The sequence below is a fragment of the Nicotiana tabacum genome, chromosome 7 (assembly GCF_000715075.1).
Source record: "Nicotiana tabacum cultivar K326 chromosome 7, ASM71507v2, whole genome shotgun sequence".
Lineage (NCBI taxonomy): Eukaryota > Viridiplantae > Streptophyta > Magnoliopsida > Solanales > Solanaceae > Nicotiana > Nicotiana tabacum.
The window spans coordinates 56,438,703-56,457,320 of record NC_134086.1 but is presented as its reverse complement, the minus strand read 5'-3'; the positions used below and the strand labels follow the sequence as shown (position 1 = coordinate 56,457,320).

Sequence of the window (18,618 nt, the reverse complement as noted above, 5' to 3'; positions counted from 1 at the left end):
TTTAGATAAGCACAATCTCCATGTTAGAAAAGAAATTTTAAAAGGAATGCTAGAGTGCCATACCTTTGTAAGGAATTGATCTTTCTCCTTTGTGTCTCTGAACAGATGTAAAGCCGTCTTGTTAGAATACTTACCATTTTCAGTAAGATCCCAAAAGGTTTGGTCAGGCAAATCATGCCTACCAATGTTGATATTTTCTATATGGTTGAACTCATCTGGAAACAAATCTTTGAGCCTTTGGATATTCCATTTGCCATCTTGAATAAAATCTTTAACGAGGATTAAATAATGATTATTATCATTATCATTATTATTATTATTTAATGGATATACTTTTTATGTAGATGTTTGTTTGTAGGATTAAAGCTGGAATATATGGTGTACAAATAGAGACGGAATCAGGATTTGAAATTTATGGATTCTAAATTTGTCACGGGATTGATAACTTATCTTAGTTATTGGGTTCATAATTAAATATTATATATATTTAATGAATTTTCTAGTACAAATACAATGCAGTCAATGCTTAAGCAAAAGTGATGTGTTAGGTTTTTTTACCGTAGATAAGTTTGAAATAATATTTTAAATTTAACTTTGACCATCTTAAGTACTTTTGAGAGAAAGAGCTTTAGAGAAAATAATTTTGGAGATTAACATTCTGGAAAGAAGATTTTGGAGATTGATATCATGGTCATCTGGTTGATTTATCCTCAAATTAGCTAATCTCGTTATTGTTGTTTCATATTAAATGTGATATAAAAATAATATTAGTGGTGTGGTACAATAAATCCCAAGATTACTTAAACCGAAATCACAAGTTTCAATCAAGGAGAGGACAATAGAATTGGGATTTTGATTTATTTATTTCTCAAAGTGAATGTCACTCTCATAGAAGGTTCACTTGCTATGTTCATACAATATATTTTTCTTCTAGCTTTTGACTTAATAAAATGTGATCCACTTGCAAAAAACGACTGTAGCAAGTTGGCTTGCAAATGAAATAATTGGAAATAGTAATTCTCAGATCTACAATAGTCCAAGCAAATGGGACTAGAAGAAGCTCAAAAATGAATAGTATAATATACAACACTATTCCCCTATACAACCTTTAGTATTGGCACTAGACCTGGAGATGACTACAACGTGGAAGTAGTTTCAGAAAACATAATGACAGTAAAATACAGATAGATAGATCAAAAATATCACCAAACTTCTTTCACCCTACTCTCACCCCCTTTTCCTCTCGCAAAAATCTATCAGCCCAGCTTGAAATGCACCATCCAAACGCTTGAAACCAGAGACAATGCGCCGTTTACCATCACCGCTAGCCACCTTCTATCGTGCACATAATGCATTGAGCAGTACATGACCAAGCATGAGGTCCACAAAGTATTGGTGCCCAATCTGGCCATCCCTCCACTTCAGCTTGGCAGGAGCACGGCCATAATGCACCCCGTCATTGCATCGGTTGTCATAGTGCCATGGATAAGTCATGTCAAAATCATCAATTACGCGATCAACTAAACCGTATGCCCTCAACTTATCCAGGACTACCCCATTGAAGGCCTCCATTTTATTTGGATTGAATGCCAATCTTCTAGCGTATCCGCCTGTGGCGACTGTGGTCCTATATATGACTTCTGGTAGTGTCAACCCTCTCTGCCTTACCTCATTCAATACTTCAGCCCAGAATGATGCAGCATAGTCGGCGCCTTTAATGAAATGCCTAAGACTAGACCAATACACTCCATCGTGTAAGCCCGAATTCATGATTATGGCGTCTGGAATAACATTTCCAGAGAAGTACCCTTTCAGAAGTTCTCTATAGTCAGCATCTGCCAACGAATTCAAGCCTCGATACTTGCCTGTCTCATTAGGATGCCCGTTGTAAATGTTAGTAAATCGAACTGCTTGTGATGGATTCCTTGCGTTGCTAATGTTCATATCAACTCTTCTTGGGACATCCTTCATATCATTCACGTCTAAAATGAAATTAAGGATGTTTCTCACTGTATCACAGTGATTCGAATCGCCCCACCAGAAAATCCAGCGATCCTTCAAACAGTTCCAGGCTTCTTCACTTGAGAACATCTTGAATGAACAATGTGTTGAATATACCCAACCATTGCTCTCCAACAACCCCAAGGGTCCATCACACCATGGTTTTTGGCATGGGAAATTTGGTTCTTCACATCTATATCGCCCGTCATTGCTAATTGGGCAGCTATTATTCTTAGCATGACGAGTCCATCGACCAGACCACACATCTCTAACAAGATCTGACTTCTTGCATTGAGATATTTCAGGTAATTCAACAGAGGATTTGGAGAACTTGACTGGGATCACGCGGAGAACCTTGTCAAATGCAAATCTTTCAGGCGAAAACTTCAAGCCTTCATAATGTCGAAATAGTAGAATAACCGTAAGATTGTAATCCCCAGCAAAATCAGGATGGACTTGCAGGGAAAACTGGTAAGTACCATTGCCTAAATCTTTAAGGGTAGGCCTAGACTTCCATGTTTCACCAGCAAGATCAGTCTCAAAATAATCACCACCCAAACAATGGGGTTTCCCAGAATCATCCAATGCATGGAAAACAAACTCATGAATATCCCCTGTTGACAATTCAACGTTTTCGCGACCATCCAAAGCTGGAATATTTACATCCACAGTTCTTGATTCCCTACATGGCTCACCTCCAGGAGCCAACCAATTAGTAAGAAGATTTGATGAATAGTTTGCCTCTAATTCAGCTGAAATCCACCTATGAACTCTCGGCCTTGAAACCTCTACCAATTCTGGTTCCTTATGTGACACATTTGTCACCATTTCAAGACTGAAATCAGGGGCGTTACCTTGATTCTCAGTCAAATTAATCTGTTGAGGTGCAACTTTAGGAGCCAAAGTTTCTCGGACAAAATCTTGGTTCAGATTCTGGTTAGTATTTACAGAATGGGGTCTGAGAGAAATATTGGTAAAGCTGAAATTTTTAAAGGTAGGACTAAACTTTCCTGAACTATTCACCTTCAACAGAACAAAATCTCTCTGAAAATCACCCACGTTCACCCCATAAAATGACCATACAATCAAGAATCTAAGTAAAAGAGCCATTGTCAGTATCTTAAACCACCATTGAACCTTGGGGTTATTTGACCTCATAACCCACCCAATAGTTGCACCTTTCTCTGGCATCTCAGCAGAAAACATATTGACGATGCTTACACAGAACTAACTGTACATGCACATTTCAAACTTGTCCAAGTTCGTAGAGATGATACAAGGTTAACAAAGAATGCAACGTGAAAGTTATTAGTATTACCACATTACAAGTAAAAGTATATTAATTGCAGAAAATATCATAGTCTAGATCACGTGATAGTGCATAGTGATATTCATTAGTTTTGACCACATTACAAGTAACTATATTATTTTGCACAAAATGTCATTGTCCAGATCAAGTGATTGAAACATAAGATCTTCATTATATTTATTTCATTCATCGTACTATGCACAAATAAATTGATGAATGAAAAGGTAAATCAATTAGTACGTTAATGATATTATACAAATAGCATCGTTCGGTCATTGTGTATATATAATAAAGGCATGTAATCAATCATAACTAAAAATAATAGACTCATTTTTAGAAAAGAGAGATTTTAACCTAACTAATACTACAAGAATTTACTAAAATGACATAACTGGAGTATAATGGTCGGTAGCAGTAACCATTTATCGAATTGTTTAATCAAATAGTGTAAACGCAAAGAGTTGATGGAGTGGCGTGTAAGGCAAAATTTGTCTGTGACTGGCAGGCGGCAGCAGCAGATTCTTCTTATGAGAAATTAACTTGAAAATCAATGATAGCTTCAGCGCAACGATACCATTTTTGTCGGTGCAGTACTACTTGAATGATCTTCTGCCCATGGCTGAGGGCTTATATTCTATACAGAGAACTTTCGTCCTCCTCTGCTCTGTACATGGGAGGAGGGTGCGGAGAGGTAAACTACTCGTAGGGGTTTGGGTCGGTTTTTTCCTAAAAATAAACCAAATCAAGTAAATCGATTTGTTTTTCAAATATTGGAATCAAACCAAACCAATTAAGTCCTACCTCTTCAGTTTTATTGTTTTTACTTTATTATTTATACTTCATTGTTCTTAGCTGACCTCGAGGTCCCCAAGAAAGTCAATGTCACAACCCAAACCGATGGGCCGCGACGGGTGTCTGAGTCCTACCTGTCAAACACCCCTAAGCATGCGTATAAGATATAAACCTAAATAATATCTGCTGAATTACGAGAATGATGTACATGAAGGAAATCTGCCCAAAAAGGCATACATACATATACGTGCAACGTACGTAGAGCGAGCCGACAAGGCTGCTATAGACAACTATATACCTCAAAACTGGAAGCCGCCAAGGCCACATACTATCCGACTAGACATACTGTCTACAGACATCTAATAGAAATATAACTGTACAAAGACGGGACTGAGCCACGTCAAGCCCATATATATATCGTACCAAACATATCGTACCAAAATCCAAAGCAGCTTTGGATCAAGTGGAGCATGCCAACTTTCGCCGATCAAGGATCCTAAGAAGGGGGACCGTCAGCTTGCCTACCTGCACCTGCGGGCATGAAACGCAGGCCCCGTGAAATAGGGCGTCAGTACGAAAAATGTACTGAGTATGTAAGGCATGAAAATTAGCACGTAAAAGACATAGATGAAACATGGAATAAAGAAACACATCTTTAAATCTGAATAACTTTGTAAATTCTGAAACATTTATAATGTCATGCATGTGCGTATAAATGTCGTGTCATGCATAGGTATGGGTGTACATAATATCATCAAGCCACCGAGGGCATCCCATCATATCGTCTCGGCCAATGTGGGTAACATCAACAACATATACCAGTTGATCAGGTGGTGGTGCGTATATAACGCCGTAACCTTTTTCCATATCCTATATACATATATTTACATATATACGCGTATATAACGTCATCCGGTCATGGGTCAATGCACATGTATAAAAGGGTGAAATGCATGAAAAATACGTAATAATCTCAATATTCCTTCCGGATAAATTTTTTCAACTGCGTATTGTTCTGAAACCCATGAACAGAAGATAAAAATAATAATTTACATGGGGAATCAAGAATATAGACACCCTTAATATTTCTATGAATAGAGTAATTTATGAAAATTGTGCGTTTGCTCGTTTCTTCGGTATAATTTGGACCATGCCAAAAGAAAGAAATGATGCTCTTAACATACCTAGAGTAGAGAAAACTCCGTATAATATTCCTGGCGAAGATTGCACCATACTCTTTTAGAAGCTTGAAATTAGCTTTTGTTGAAAGAAATTAGCTTTCAACAGAAATTAGCTTTTGTTGAAAGGAATTTGAAGATGGTTACTGTTTCCATGGAGGCCATCATCTCTTTTGATTCCAAAATGACAATTTCTTTAGTCTTTGTAAGTTTCTTAAGAATGATAGTGTTTATTATATCAAATGTAAAGTATAAAAAGTGAGGTCTTTCTATCTCAAATGAACTAAGTGGCTAACGTTTTTGTGCAGGTAATATTTTCCTATACAAAATATAAAGGTGAGGTGTCTTATACTTAATGAATTAAGTGGCCACCTACTCATAAATGAATACGAGCTATTTTCCTAATTGATGGCATTCTGCCACGTTTTGGGAGTTAATTTATTAATTTTTGCCCACTTATTAGTTAATTGGGTAATGTTCTGTTACCTGGTAATTAATCAATTACCCGCATAATTTAAATATTATCTCAAATTACTTAAAATACTATTTATTTTTAATATACTTTATACATCGTACTATCGTGGTCATATAATACCTTGCATGATACTAGTCCATAATTATCGGGTATTATCGCTTGACCCGTATTTTATCCCAAATTGGCCACTTTCAACGAAACTCGTTTTTTTTTAATTCGTGTACCCTTTATCCTTCATAACACTTATTTATCGCTTGTTATAAATAGCGTAAATATGTTAACCTCAAGATAATCTCATCCCCGAGTCTATGTCAATTAACTGAAAACGAAACTTTTAACGTACGAAAATGCAAGATGTAACATCCAAGCTCGAGGTCCTCATTATTATAGCAACACTAGTTTGGTTCATCAATTCTTCTTATCTAAACTTAATATTACTTGTATATTCGTTAGTATTAGAATAAATCACATATCTTTAAAACCACAAATTACATTTAATTGTTATCTCTATTTTTCGAGGTAAACAGTTTGGCGCCCACCGTGGGGATAAAGATAATAGTGATTGTTTTAGTGCTAGTTTTCTGATAACACACGTTATTCTTTACACTTTTTCTTGTCAAAGATTCTTTAATTTCAGGCTTAAACATGTCTAGCACACAGAATGCGACTATTCACGAGGACGAAAGTCTTGGAGAAAACAGCAGTATAGGGGTCGGTGTACCACCCATAAACCCTAAGGGAGTGCCAAACATGGAGCCAGTTGATATCAGTTCGCACAACGCTCTAAACACGGACACAAGCATATACCCCACAAGGAACACACATAGGGAAGCCCGAGCAGGAGGCTAGGAAATACGAGGGATGGAAGAAGGAGGAGTCATCCTCCAAGTGATATTCGAGATACTCCAAGCTCAGCAAGTCGCCATCGCTCAGCTTTAGAGTCAGAACAGAACTTCTAACACCGCCGAACCAGTAAATACCCGGCATGAGCCAGCGCTAGAAAGCCTGATGAAAGCGGCTCGGGGACTGACCCTACAATCATGAAAATGCTCGAAGAACTAACTAAAAGAATCGAGTCAGGAGAAAAGAAGATAGAAGACAACGATAAAAAGGTGGAAACTTATAACTCTCGGGTAGACCTAATACCGGGAGCACCTCCAGTTTTGAAAGGTCTAGATACCAAGAAATTCATACAAAAACCTTTCCCCCCAAGTGCGGCTCCAATGCCCATTCCTAAGAAATTTCGCATGCCCGATATACGAAAATACAACGGAACAACTGACCCTAATGAACATATTACTTCATACACTTGTGGAATCAAAGGAAATGACTTGAATGACGATGAAATCGAGTCAGTATTATTGAAAACGTTTGGGGAAACACTATCAAAATGAGCTATGATATGGTATCACAACTTAGCTCCTAACCCAATAGATTCATTTGCTTTATTAGCAGACGCCTTCATGAAAGTACATGTCGGGGCTATAAAGGTGGCCACAAGAAAATCGGACATCTTCAAAATAAAACAAAGGGATGACGAGATGCTAAGGGAGTTCGTGTCCCGATTTCAGATGGAAAGGATGGAATTACCACCGGTCTCTGATGACTAGGCAGTTCAGGCCTTTATGCATGGTTGAATGAAAGAAGCTCGATTGATCTCAATAGCTAAAGCAAAACTTGATTGAATATCCCGTTGTGACATGGTCGGATGTGCACAATCATTATCAGTCAAAAATTAGGGTCGAGGACGACCAGTTAGGAGCCCCTTCGGGCTCAGTTCATCCTAACAGATTTGCAGCCAAGCCCCTGAGGGACTCAGAACGGGGATCAAGATTCAACAAGGAAAGATATCAATCGTACGTCGAATATAGAAGGAACATTTCAAGGCATGATACACCTTGGAATGATCATAGAGTAGATCGAGGACAAAATACTCGAGGGCTCATGAATAAAATCGGGTTCGACAAGCGCTCGGGACTGATGGAGGCGCCCAAATTGTCAGAATACAACTTCAGTGTCGATGCCTCGGGTATCGTCTCAGCCATTGACAAATTTAAAGATACTAGATGGCCCACGACCATACAGATCGGACCTTCTCAGAGAAATACCAACTTAATATGTAAGTATCATGGTACTCATGGGCATAGGACCGAGGATTGCAGGCAGCTTAGGGAGGAGGTATGTTGTGCCCCCTTTTTCTCGCAAAATCGGGTTTATGACATTTAGGAGGACAACTCATTCCTTTTGGGAATTGGGTTTGATTTGAAGAGTCGCCACCTAATGATTAAAGTGCATTAGGACACTAGGAGGGGTTTGTTTTGAGTAACCAGAGATTGGGTAAGGGCTTGAAATTATCCCAAGGGGAAGGTGTTAGGCACCCCTCAGGATCCACTAGTGTGGTTCCCGACCAAACTATTGTTGTGACTTAAGTGCAAATAACACACAGGAAAGTAAAGGCTTCAAATAAGAGGGAATTTTCACGTAATGGTTACAAATAAACAAAAGTAAGAAGAAGGAACTAAAAGAGTTGATTTCCTTAAAAGAAATATTTTTTAAAAAAAAAAATTAAAAGAAACAAAGAAAACAAAGGAAAGAGGGGAGGGGGTCCTAGGTTTATTGATAATATGGATCACTCCACATAACATTCGGTAATCACTCCTCAGTGATGGACTACACGTGATGTTATCGCGTGGTCATCATATCCATATCTACCCTTTTCCCACCCCATTAAGGTATTAAAGCGCAAAATGGTCTCGTTTAGTTATTGCATGCTATTACTCGCCCCAATCCTATCAGCCTCGGAGGCACTTGGGACTACTAATCCTAAAGGGAGGAGGTATTGGGCTCATTTGTGGTTTCAAAAGGTAAAATACTAAGGCGACAAACAAGACACATATAGCAAGTTTGGGGAAGCATATAAACAAATAAAAGGCTCAGACAGACCTTCTTTAAACCAAAGAAAGCACATAATGTAGCATGACTTGCATGTACTGTTTAGGGTCTGATTAAAACTTAAAAGGTTGAGGCAGACTGATTTATTACATAGTTTAGATAAGAAGCCCGAATCAGGCCCGCCTGCTGGTTGTAGCACATAAAATCTAATTCAGCTTATAAGCTTTCACCTTATGGCTTGCCTAAGTGTTAGACGAAGACCCTATAGGCATGATATCTACTGATTTCAGAAACAAGGATATGAGCTGATTACATACTGATTTAAGAAAAGATGTCAATTATTAAAGGAGGGCGAGTTTTAGCAAAAGATCATAAGCTTTGCAACTGGTAATGCATTATTATTGCTGGTTTTAGACTCATAAGCGAGTGAGGTGATTCAGATTTGATTAAAGCTCCTATAGGCATGCTTTCTATGCGTTTGTCGACTTTAGAACACTTTTATAGACATAGAGAAATGCAGAAATCCTACAAACATGATATCTAGGTGTTGTATTTTTTATGGACATGATATCTAATGCAGTTGGTTATTTAAGACCCATAAACATGTTTGCCTAATGAAAAGTGGATATGCAAGATTCAGAAAGACCTATAGGCATATTTTCTATATATGCACATGCAGAATTCAGATTTCGAGTAATTATAGACATGATATCTATATGAGAGGATGCAGGATTCCTATAGACATGATATCTATATGAGAGTGCAGAAATTCAGGAAATTCTATATATGAGAATGTAGGATTCCTATAGACATTGTATCTATATGGAGTGTAGAAATCAGAGATTCCTATAGACATGGTTATCTACATGGAAATGCAGAAATTCAGAAACTCCTATAGGCAGGTTATCTACATGGAAATGTAGAAATTCAGAAACTCCTATAGGCAAGTTATCTACCCCTTTTCGCATACATTAGTTGATTTAGAACCTAAGGGTTTATTATGTTCCGGATGCAGTATTCGGACTAATCGTTATAGTTATACACTCAAATTTTTCACAAACGAAGGCAGAATGGAATTCAATATGAATTGAAGATGAAATAGAGAAATTCTTTATATTGACAAAAGATATTTACAAAGCCCACGAGGGGCCCTTACACAGAAACAAAGAAGCAAAAGCAAAAAGCCAAGAACCTAATCTACTTTTGGGGGCATATCCTCGAGAGCTACATCTTCGAGAACCTCCTCCTCGGGGACTCCACCTTGATCTTTAGAGAAAATTGTAGCCTGGTGAAAAACTTGGAGAGTATTCTTATCAGCACAACTATTTTGAAGCCACTTCTTGAGACGTTGCACCGGTGTGGGATGCAAAAGTTAGTAGATGATAGTGTCACCTCATTCCATGGAAAGCAAAAGGAATGAAGCGCCACACCAGGCTGAAGTTAAGAGAGATGAGCAGTAGTGTAAAGTTGGCATATCTTCTGATACGGGAAGAACTCAGTGCCCTTCTCTCATTTTTTCGAGCCAACAACAACAACAACAACTCAGTATAATCCCACTTAGTGGGGTAAAGCTTTGAAAAAGGGAGCCATGGCATAACTGGTAAAGTTGTTGCCATGTGACCTTGTGGTCACAGGTTTGAACCATAAAAATAGATGATTAGAGGAGGATATAGAGAAGGGAAAGGGCTAAAAGTTGATGGAGAAGGAATGCGTGTAGTTTTTGTTCAGCCAAATAACCCCTTATTTATAGAAAACTGACGATGAAACCGGCGGCGCATGCAATGCTTTTGGGGGAAATGGACCAGCGGTACGTTCAATGCTTTTGGGTAAATGGACCGACGGGACATTTCGATCACTTCAAATGCCTACGTCACGAGCATGACGTCATCGCGAGAGGCTCGAAAAAATTGAGGTTCAAATCGTTTCATATCATTTCATTCTAAGAAACGTGGGGACTATCTGTATACGGTCAAAATCAAGGAGCCCGATTTTGAAGTCTCGGATTGGGCTATGAGTTCGAGTTCGGGCGACTTGAAGTAGAGTTCAGACTTGGCTGAAAGACACACACCTCGAGGAAGCAGATCAAAGTCTTGGCACGACCTACATCGAGGGCAGTACATTCTCGAGGGCAATCAAGAAAGAGCGGGAATTTCTCAAGGACACGTGGATCAGGGCATAAATTAAAGGATAAGATTTGTACGAAATGGTACATGTCTGTACTAGGTTGTTATACACCTGTACCAATAGAATTCTTCACCTCAATTAGGAATGTACTATATTGGAATTTTCTCCTCCTATATAAAGGAGACCCCAATTATTTGTATAAGGACACATTATTATTCACTACAATAGAATATTTTACTCTGCTTTTCTTGTTTAACGTGTTCAACAAGTGTTCTTCAGCTTTATTGCTTTTACTTTATTATTCAGACTTCATTGTTCTTAGCTTACCTCGAGGTCCCCAAGAAAGCCAAGCTCGAGGTCCTCATTATTATAGCAACACTGATTTGGTTCATCAATTCTTCTTATCTAAACTTAATATTACTTGTATATTCGCTAGTATTAGAATAAATCGCATATCTTTAAAACCACAAATTACATTTAATTGTTAGCCCCATTTTTCGAGGTAAACAAGTCTAAAACATATTCTCAACTAATATGTATTATTGTATCTATATGTATTTTTTTCTTCTATTATGCTCAGTCTTTAACTGTATTGATTAAATGAATTTATAAAACTTTCAAGATAACTTCTTTCCGCGTAATTTTGTGTCTATACCGTCTACTTCTGTCTTGGTACACCACGCTTAGGTCATGTAAAGCTTAACTCAACCACCGCGCTTCATTATAGAGGAAGTGAACAATCATATGGCAACTTTTGCTTCTCACTTGTAATACACATTAAATTAACTTTTAGTATAAGTTGACTTTTGGAGAACAAAATCCTAACTTAGAGGAGCGATTGGTTAGAAAATTTTATATTATGTTAACAATGTCGTGTGTGGCCCTCTCAAATTTTGCAAAATGATAGAAATAGAACCACCATAAGAGTTGGTCTTTAGCTTTTGGCATTCGAGGAAGTCCCCTAATCAATGGGCAAATTTTCAGTGTCAAAAACTAAAATTTTTGCCCATATTCAAGTTTTGCTCATTGGTCAGATAACCCGCCCAAAAGGTCAAAATTTCAAGACCAACTATTTAATAAGGGGCTAGTCCTGGCCTGGATAGGGGCTCTTAATTAAGGGGACCAGTCCGGCTCACAACTCCTTAATAAGGGGCCAGTTAGGGGCCTAAGCCCGTGTATTTTCTTGGAAATTTTTGCTAACAATCACTTTCAACATTTGCTATCAAATATTAGTCACTATTTTAAAGGAATTTTTACACCCTATAGCAAACTTTAGTACCCTATTTATTTTAAATAAATAATATTTTAAAATATTACATCCTATAGATACCTTTTATACTTTATAGCCAAATATCTAATTATAGTTACATCCTACATTTAAGGCACCATATATGCTAAATAATATTTTTCTCTCTCTTTTTCAGTCTTTTCTCTCACATAATCACAGTAAAATTGACTAACCACGTTCTCTCTCTTTTTGCATATACTTTACTCTTTCTCCCTCAACCCACGATTCATACCTCTCCTCCCACCCAAATTCTCTAGTTCTCCTCCATTATCACTCCATTACAATCGCCTAGGGTAAGTTTAATTCGTTGATTTTGATAGACGAAGAGCAATTGGTTCAACTGTAGCGGCTCGATTCTGCTTAGCAGTGGTCGTTGAAGTAGGGTTCACAGCTTTTGCGTAATTCATGGCTTCGTTTGTGGGGTTTGAGGGCTGGGGATTGTTTGTAGTTGCTGTAGGAGGTTGGGCAGATGTGTTAAGGGGCTGACCAGCCGGAATTAATGGCTGGCTGCCGGCCGGCGAAGCCATCAGGCTGCTTCTCTCTCTAGATCGCCCAAATCGCCTATTTGTATTCAGTTGTATTCGAATGTATATTTCAGTTGTATTCACATGTATTCAGTAACATTAATTTATATATTTTAGATGTATTAAAAAGTTATGCGTATTCTCTTGTATTCAGTTTTAATCAGTTGTATTTCACTATTTTATTCAGCAGAAGTTAGTTGTATTTTGTTGCATTAAAGAGTTTTATTCAGCTGTATTCAGTTGTATTTTGTTGTATTCAAGTGTTTTATTCAGATGAATTAAGTTGTATTTTGTTGTATTCAACTGTATAAAGTTCTACTCAACTGTATTATTCATATGTATTTCTCTTTATTCAACTATAATCGCCTATTTGTATTCAGTTGTATTCGAATGTATATTTCAGTTGTATTCACATGTATTCAGTAGCATTAATTTATATATTTTAGATGTATTAAAAAGTTATGCGTATTCTCTTGTATTCAGTTTTAATCAGTTGTATTTCACTATTTTATTCAGCAGAAGTTAGTTGTATTTTGTTGCATTAAAGAGTTTTATTCAGCTGTATTCAGTTGTATTTTGTTGTATTCAAGTGTTTTATTCAGATGAATTAAGTTGTATTTTGTTGTATTCAACTGTATACAGTTCTACTCAACTGTATTATTCATATGTATTTCTCTTTATTCAGTTATAATCTTTATTATGTATCTTTCAAATACAGACTAATGAGGGATCGTTTTAGTTCGTTGAGTTAAATTAGGAGAATATCATGTGATTTGATTTCCTTAGTTCGTGGAGTTAAATTAGGAGAATATCATGTGATTTGATTTCCTTCCGTTTTTAACCAGTTTAACCTTCTGTATTTAACGTTAATGCCGCTTGAATACAGCTAAATACATGTCAAACTTAGCTGGAATTCCAGTTTTTACGCCTATTTTTTTGGTTGTATTAATGAATACAACAGCTTAAATACATAAAATACATTGTATAAAAACATAAAAGGTATCTATAACACGTAATATAGCAAAGGGTATCTATAAATGACTAATTAGACTTAAAAGATGGTGCTTTATGAAAAATTCTCTATTTTAAAAGCTATTAACATTTGCCCATTTTTTAATATAAAAAAAAATTTTGAACCAAAATATTCCCAACTCCAATAAATAGTGTTGGAGTTAGAATCTTTAACAAGTAAAATTCCGGTACTTCAAAATTTTGCTTGAAATTACCCACGTTCAAACTATCAATTGCCCATACATAGAGATGGTAGTGGGGCGGGGCAGGGCAGGTTTGGAAAAACCCACGAAAATCAACCCGCCCCACACCACTTAAGTTATTTTTCTTTTTTCTTTTATTTTTTTCTAAAACAAACTAGTTTGACATTTTAGTAATTTTAAAACTAGAGAGAATAATATTATTCAAGCAATTATATCTTTTCTCTTCGTCGTAGTGTGAAATTACATGCTCCGCCAATTAATCTCATTAGTAGTAACATAATGTTCCAAATGTATAAAGTTAATCATGCGCTGTTCATGAAATAAAAGAGACTAGATTTTATCACCCAATCAGTCAGTTGGTATATGCATAATACATTCTTTTTTAGTTTGCCATTCTTCCTTAATAATGAATATATAATTACTATTAGCAAAATAAAGCTGAAACAAAACAAATCTTAGAAGCTTTATAAACCATCCTTTTTAATATTTCATAATGTATTTTACTGTCACGATTCCGAATATGAACATTCCAATATAGTAACCATTATCGTTTTTAAATACCAAAAGATTAATGAAAACAAAATAATTATAAGATACAAAACAAGAATGCTTTTCTTGGATAGAAACGGACAGTTAAATTGATAGTCAATAAAATTAAAGTTGAAACGATCACTTTGTTACAGAAAAGATCATAATTCAAAGCCGACCCACCTTGAACCCGCATTAAACCCGCAACCCGCCCTGCCCCGCTTTAAATTTTTTAAAAACTATTTAAACCCGCCCCGCCCCTCATCAAACAAAACCCGCCTCGCCTCGCACGCGCTCTACCTCATTGCCATCCCTACCTGATCACGCCCAACTATGCCTTAAAAAAAGGACTAAGCGGTCATTGCAAATATAATCTAGTTTACAAGTTCGGAGTCGAATCTCACAGAGAACTAAGGCCTAGCTACAGTTGTTCACTATCACCAAGAAGAGAAGCTTGAACAGTTCCTAACTTATAGATATTAAGATTCTTATGTTTAACTAATTAACTAACAAATTCAAATAGTAAATTAACAACTACAGATACTAAGGGTTAGAGACAAAATTAAGGAGGTCTAGAGTTATGATTTCCCCAATTGTAAGAATCCTTCCCGCTATGTCTTCTATAATTTTGCCTAAACCAATCATGAACGCTCTGCGTGTTGTAATTTTCTCCCGAGTAATTACGACAATTTACTAGACATACTCTCCCGAGTTACGCTAGCTGGCTTTAATTACAGCTCACTTAGATCGCACCCAAGGTTTCGTTATCCCTAATCCCACCTTTAAACCCTTGGTTATTGATTCCTCACATACGTCGGGAGTGATGTTGTTCAACAACTACCTAAATATGCACTCTCTCCCGAGTAATACATACTAAATAGGCACAGCTAATTGAGGGCCCTTCAATCAAACACAAGAATAATATAGTTGAACAAATAAAGAAAATACTACGGCTCAATTATATAAAAACATAATAAGAATTTATCCTATAAAAGGTTCCATCAAAACCCTAGATAACAAATTAGCTATTCATAATAGTATGTAAAACTACAATACTAAAAGTCATAACCAACAATGAAAAATAGGAAGAGGAAGGAAAAACTCGTAGAAGAATTTCCCTCCTTGCTCCTATTGTGTCTCTGCCTCCTTAGGTCGAATCTGTGTCAAAAATTGGTCTCCTCCCCTCCTTAGGTCTAAATTATGTTAAAAGTGTGTCCAACCTCCTAAAATACCATTTTTCCATGTATATATACCAAGTAGGGTCGGGCCCAAATAATTATACACGAAAAAGGACAATATTTCACGTATGGACTGTCGCGGTCAAACCGCGGTACGAACGCGGTATATGGCAGGTATACTGCCTCAGCCCGCCTCAGGTCCGCGATCACGATTTCGACCACGTTTTTCACCCTGTTCCATTTGGAATTTGGCAAAACATAAAACATATAGCCTTTGAGTTAGCTTTCCAACCATATATTGTGGAGCCCAAATGAAGTTCTGAGCAAAAAGTTATGTACATTTTACTAGACAGTGCGCAATATGCTTACTCGATTCTTCGTTTTGTTGCTCTATCATCCGTTGATCCCCGAACACGATCCCGGATTAATTCCTTGGGCTTTTACTCAGACTTCAAAGCTCTAAATCACTTGAATTCAATCCATAACATTCATATAGTTCGGAATCACTCCTACAAGGCATAAAACACACTGTTAGTGCAAAACACTAGCGATTAAAGCGCAAACTCAACTAAAGTGCAGTAAATTAGAATGTAATAATCGACTAAAATACGTAATTACAGCCTATCATCAACACCCCACACTTAAATCATTGGTCGTCCTCGAGCAATCAAACTACACTTTTTTTATAGACACGACCTTTTTAAACAATTCTCCTAACTCATCACACCAAGAGTATTTGAAATAGACTAAGCACAAAAGCATAACATCTTCACCTCAAGATTTAACTCACAAGTACCACGCATTATTCACAACTCACCCACTTACTCGTACATAGAAGTCGCTAACATTACCTTTCCTTCATGAATCAAGTGCCCTCACACAACAAAAGAGAGTAATCTCACACAATAAAATTTAAGAACATTTAGGAACTCAAGATAGAAATAATTCACTCACTCTCAGAAATAACATTCATATGCCACAAAAGATGCACCATAAGCTTGCCCGTAGTGTATTACTCTACTAATCGAGCTCATTCAGTCTAGGATCAAGTAGGACTTTATTGGTTGTAATGTAGGCTGCGGGACAGGTAGGATACATTTAGATATAAGAGTGACTACATCTCCCTAAGCACTTTAATACATATACTTTAACATTCACGCCATACTTATGTCAAACCAAACTCCACCTTCACATCAATAAATATTATCCCATACTTCTTTAAGCACAATTACATCAAGAACCACCACTTATCAAGGAATATTTTTCGCAACAATCCAACTATTTTTTTTCTTTTTTTCTTTTTTTTTCCAATTCAAGTGGCTCTTACTTTTTTCAAAACAGTGCACCTTTCTCCTTATTCCATTAGTTTCATTCAAAAGCCAAACCAACCACCCCACACTTTAACTTTTACACAGTTCATAATAGTTAAAGTGTTCATGGGAGGTTAAAAGGTTCAAATAGATGATTAATTCAAACAAATGAGTAAGGCTTGTAATGTGGTTGCCAAAGAAACAAGATTACAGGCTCAAAGGGGTTAACTACGATACATAACAATTAGGTGGGTAAAATATACATATCTGGCTCAACAAAGAAACGCCTATATCACTTCCAAGACCAAACAAAACTACTATTTCGCTTTGCAAACACACTGGACAAGTTCTAGGCATCAAATGCAATGCACAGAATATAACAAATCCTTAGACACACATGGAACATAACTCACTCAGGGTTGGTTTCATAGACACTCTAGTCAAAGAAGTTAAGCAAAGTTAAGATCATACAATTTAAGGTACTTCTACAAGAGTCAAAAACTGAGCCTAAGCGTCACAACCAAAGTACTCACTATTCTCAAGGCATAACAAAGTCAAGAGATATTGCTTCATTTCAAAATATAATACAATGGATCATATTTCTGGAAAAAAAAAACTAACTACACCCGGTTCAAATAAAACCCTTGGAAAAGAACCGCGGTTTAAAGAAAAATCAAGGGATAATTGCTACACTACCTAACAAAAGAAAACTTTTTTTTTTCTTTAGACTTAAATCCCTCAAAAAATTGTCTAATAGATCCATCGTCGGGAAAAGTCCAATCCTTTTTTTTCGTTTTTCTAAAAAAATAAAAAAAAATATTCAATTAAACTAACACAACTAAAATAGAATAGAAAGTCACCCAGGCAATCTCCTCACCCCACACTTAAAATTGTACATTGTCCCCAGTGCACACCATACTAATAAGAGGGTAAAAGAAACTCCATGGTAGGCCAAAGGCCGAAGCACTAGCATCTCATGGGGTACTCAGACTTCTCCCAGGCATGGTCCTTCGTGTGGGTACCTCACACTTAGTTCCAACCATCTGGTTTGTTGTTGCATCCTTCCAATGGTTTTGCATTCCATTCTCCTAAAAATCAAAAATCGACACTACAAGAATAATACAATAAAAAAATAAACAAAATTAAAAATAAAAAAATAAAATAAAGTTGGGTTGCCTCCAAACAAGCACTTGATTTAACGTCGCGGCACGACGTGAATCACTCTTTGCCTCCACCTCGAGCTTATGAATTGAACCCCAAGTTTTGATTCTGCTCTATGATCATGCTCCGGGGGTGGTGGAATAAATCTACTAGCCCAATAAAATAATGTAGTGTTCTGCACTTCTTGGCCTTTAGATGAGGTGTGTAATCCCGACTTTCTGGCAAGAAGAATTCCAGAATGTAAGCACTTTGTTCCTCATTCCTTGACTCCTCAAATGGCTCGGACGACTCTATCTCCATATCATCATCTAAACACAATGTGGACAAATGCTTGGAGTGAGGACCAATGCGCTCAACTACATGAACATTGGGACTGTCTACATTCTCAACACTAATGAAAATAGAGTCAACTAAATATGTATCCTCAATATCCTTGGTTGACTCTAGTATCTCTCTACAACATTGACATCCTCAAAATCTAGTGCGATTGATTGTTGGTGTTCTACTCTAGCCTCCTCCTCTAGCTCATCCTCGTATTTTTTAAATCCTCCAGTAAAATGGCAATTTCTATAGCCAAATCATGCTCATATTGGCTACTATCCACAATGTCAACTTGTTGCGCTTTACAAGGTTCAATTAATTTA

The 18,618-nt window shown here is 36.9% G+C and overlaps 1 protein-coding gene across 1 annotated transcript; it reads right to left on the bottom strand.

Annotated features, from left to right (window-relative positions):
* Nucleotides 1-1,048: 1,048 nt before the first annotated feature.
* On the bottom strand, nucleotides 1,049-4,194 carry LOC107810752 (uncharacterized). Its single transcript, XM_016635572.2, has one exon. The coding sequence runs from the start codon at nucleotides 3,205-3,207 to the stop codon at nucleotides 1,336-1,338; it is 1,872 nt and encodes a 623-aa protein (XP_016491058.2). The 5' UTR covers nucleotides 3,208-4,194; the 3' UTR covers nucleotides 1,049-1,335.
* Between the last annotated feature and the right edge of the window lie 14,424 nt (nucleotides 4,195-18,618).